The 2,530-nt window shown below is 33.3% G+C and overlaps 1 protein-coding gene across 1 annotated transcript in view; it reads right to left on the bottom strand.

Moving 5' to 3' along the window:
- The window catches only part of LOC103609336 (disintegrin and metalloproteinase domain-containing protein 10-like), a gene marked incomplete at its 3' end in the record, with an annotated part of 20,507 nt that overhangs the window by 2,007 nt on the left and 15,970 nt on the right, over positions 1-2,530 (bottom strand). Inside the window, exon 3 of the mRNA XM_008593667.1 lies at positions 387-505. Coding sequence (XP_008591889.1) covers positions 387-505 — 119 coding nt within the window. The remainder of the gene's footprint in view (positions 1-386; positions 506-2,530) is intronic.

Genomic DNA, 2,530 nt, shown 5'->3' on the forward strand with positions numbered 1-2,530 from the left:
CCACATACAGACCGGTTCCCGCTCACTGGCTGAGCGAGGTGCGGGCACAGCACCGAGGGTTGTGATCCCATTGCCGGTCACGGTCCGGTACAGGCGCGACACTGAGGGTTGCGATCCGTTGCCGGACATGACAGAAAGGAAAAAAAAAATGTTGTGAAAACTCTAACAGTTTGGAGATATGAGAAGAGTCAAAATTTTATACCTTTCAGTAGCCAGAAACTGCATAATTCACCATTAACATACATGTAAAGACAGGTCATAAGACTACATTCAATCTCCTCAGGATTTGTATCATCTTTTCTGAAATATTTGCTTACACTTCAAAACGTATATTTCTCTGTGTAGAAAAAAATTAAAGAAAGGGGTTCTGTTAAGGTTCAACTTACCATAAATGTGTCCAGTGTAAATATGAGAGGTATCATAATCAAGAACTTTATTTGATGTTTCTACTTTAAATTCATCACTAAAAAGGGAAGTGTCCCTCTTCATTCGTAGGTTGAAATGTCTGCAAAATGGGATTGGAAGGGGGGAAAAACTGAAATTAAAAGGATTTCAATTTTAAACATTTATTTTTTATTTTTTAAAAAAGTTGCAAAATGTGGACTATGTGTGTGCAAAATAGACACAATTTGTCTATTTGGGAAATATATTGATCAAGATTTTCTTATAAAAATTCTGCACTAAAACTTAACCTAGTAGCTGTGATACAGATACATTAACTGTCAAGGATATATTAAAAAATAAATGCCCTATAGACTGATTCCTATGCGGTAAAACAAGATCGTTTTAAAAGCAACTAAGTTACTCGAAGATAAAAAACAAGCTTCCTGACTCAATTACTATTATTCACCACCACCTACCTTCCCTCTCAGTAATTCTGCAGCTTTGCCATTTTCTTCTACTTCCCACAACTCAAATAATACACAGGAAAGTGGCATCTATATCAGATATCCAAAATCTCTTCTCAGAAAGACAAGTGTGCATGCTCTTTCTTTCATACACACTACACACATTTTCAAATCCTTTATTTTCCCTGGGACTTCTAATTCTTGCACAACATATTTAAACCTTCCTCAATTAAATTTGGGAACCACAAAAGACCAGGATATTGGGAGAAATCATAGTCATTCTAACTGTCCTTTATAAGGGAGAGGGAAAGACCAAAACACTGAAGTGAAATTAAAGAAACAAGAACCTAGGGTTTAGAATCAGACTTGGAATCAAATCTTAAGCCTATAAATTACTAGGCTCAGGATTCTTGTTTGTGAAATGTAAACAATAAATTCTATCTACTTTGTAGGATTATCTTAAGTATTAGAGATTATAGTGTATGTATAGTCATTAACAATGTATCTGGCACATAGGAGATGTACAATAAATGGTAACAAATTAGCTATCGTTACTAAATTCTTAAAAGTATATCAAATCTTTTATAATTGCCATAAAGGTCTACACGTAAATAAATTTCTGCTCAATGTTTTCCTGACAAACACAAGAGTACTTCAAAAGTTCAAGGAAAATTTTACATCATCTTTTATTTTTCCACAAACCTTTTAAAGTACCCTCATACAACAAAAATTATACTCTGCCTTCTTTTTGTTGTTTTTTTTTTTTAACAAATATACATTTTGAAGAATACTGTAAGAACTTTACTATTTAAAACACTTGATAAAAATATGTAACACATTGAGTGGTATGGGGAAATACATTCATTGTACATATTCGTGACGTTAATTGGTACAATCTCTATGATGGCAAAACTGGTAAAAACAATCAAAATTACAAATGCACATAGCCTTTGATATAGGAATTCCACTTCCAGAAAATTACCTTATGCATACTTGCACATAAGTGAAATTACTTCCACACTATAAGACTATGGTATGATAAGAAATATAGTTGGCCTTTGTCCCAAGTTCCTGGCACAGAGCCAAGAAAAACACACCAAGACACACCAGTCACTGCTGAAAACCACTGCTAAAGAGAAAATCATAAAAGCCACTGAGAAAAAACAACAACAACATTACATTCAGGAGGACAAAGAATGACTGCTGATTTATCATTAGAAATAATGCAAGCTAGGAATTATTGGAACAGCTTTTTTTTAATGTTGAAATAAAAACAATGTCAATCTAAATTCTATATCCAATAAAAAGATCATTCAAAAATAAATTGCCAATGAGGAATGAAAAAGAAGACATCACTAACAGTTCTGCAGATATTTAAAAAGTAATAGAGAAATATTATAAACTTATTAAAAAATAAATTCAATTATTTAGATAAAATGAACAAACTCCTTAAAAGGTACACATTATGCATTTTTCTGGTTGGAGTCGGGGCAGTGGGCTGGTACAGGGATCAAACACAGGACATTGGTGTTATCAGTGCCATGCTCTAACTAGCCAACCCAAAAGAAACACTTTATATGTACTGGCCAGCCATTTAGGAAAAAAAAAAAAAAAAAACCACCAGGGCATTGTTTTTTTCCCATACTACCCAGCAGCCAAAAAATTTTAAATAAAAAAAATGG

The sequence above is a fragment of the Galeopterus variegatus genome, unplaced genomic scaffold (genome assembly GCF_000696425.1).
Source record: "Galeopterus variegatus unplaced genomic scaffold, G_variegatus-3.0.2 Scaffold9491, whole genome shotgun sequence".
Lineage (NCBI taxonomy): Eukaryota > Metazoa > Chordata > Mammalia > Dermoptera > Cynocephalidae > Galeopterus > Galeopterus variegatus.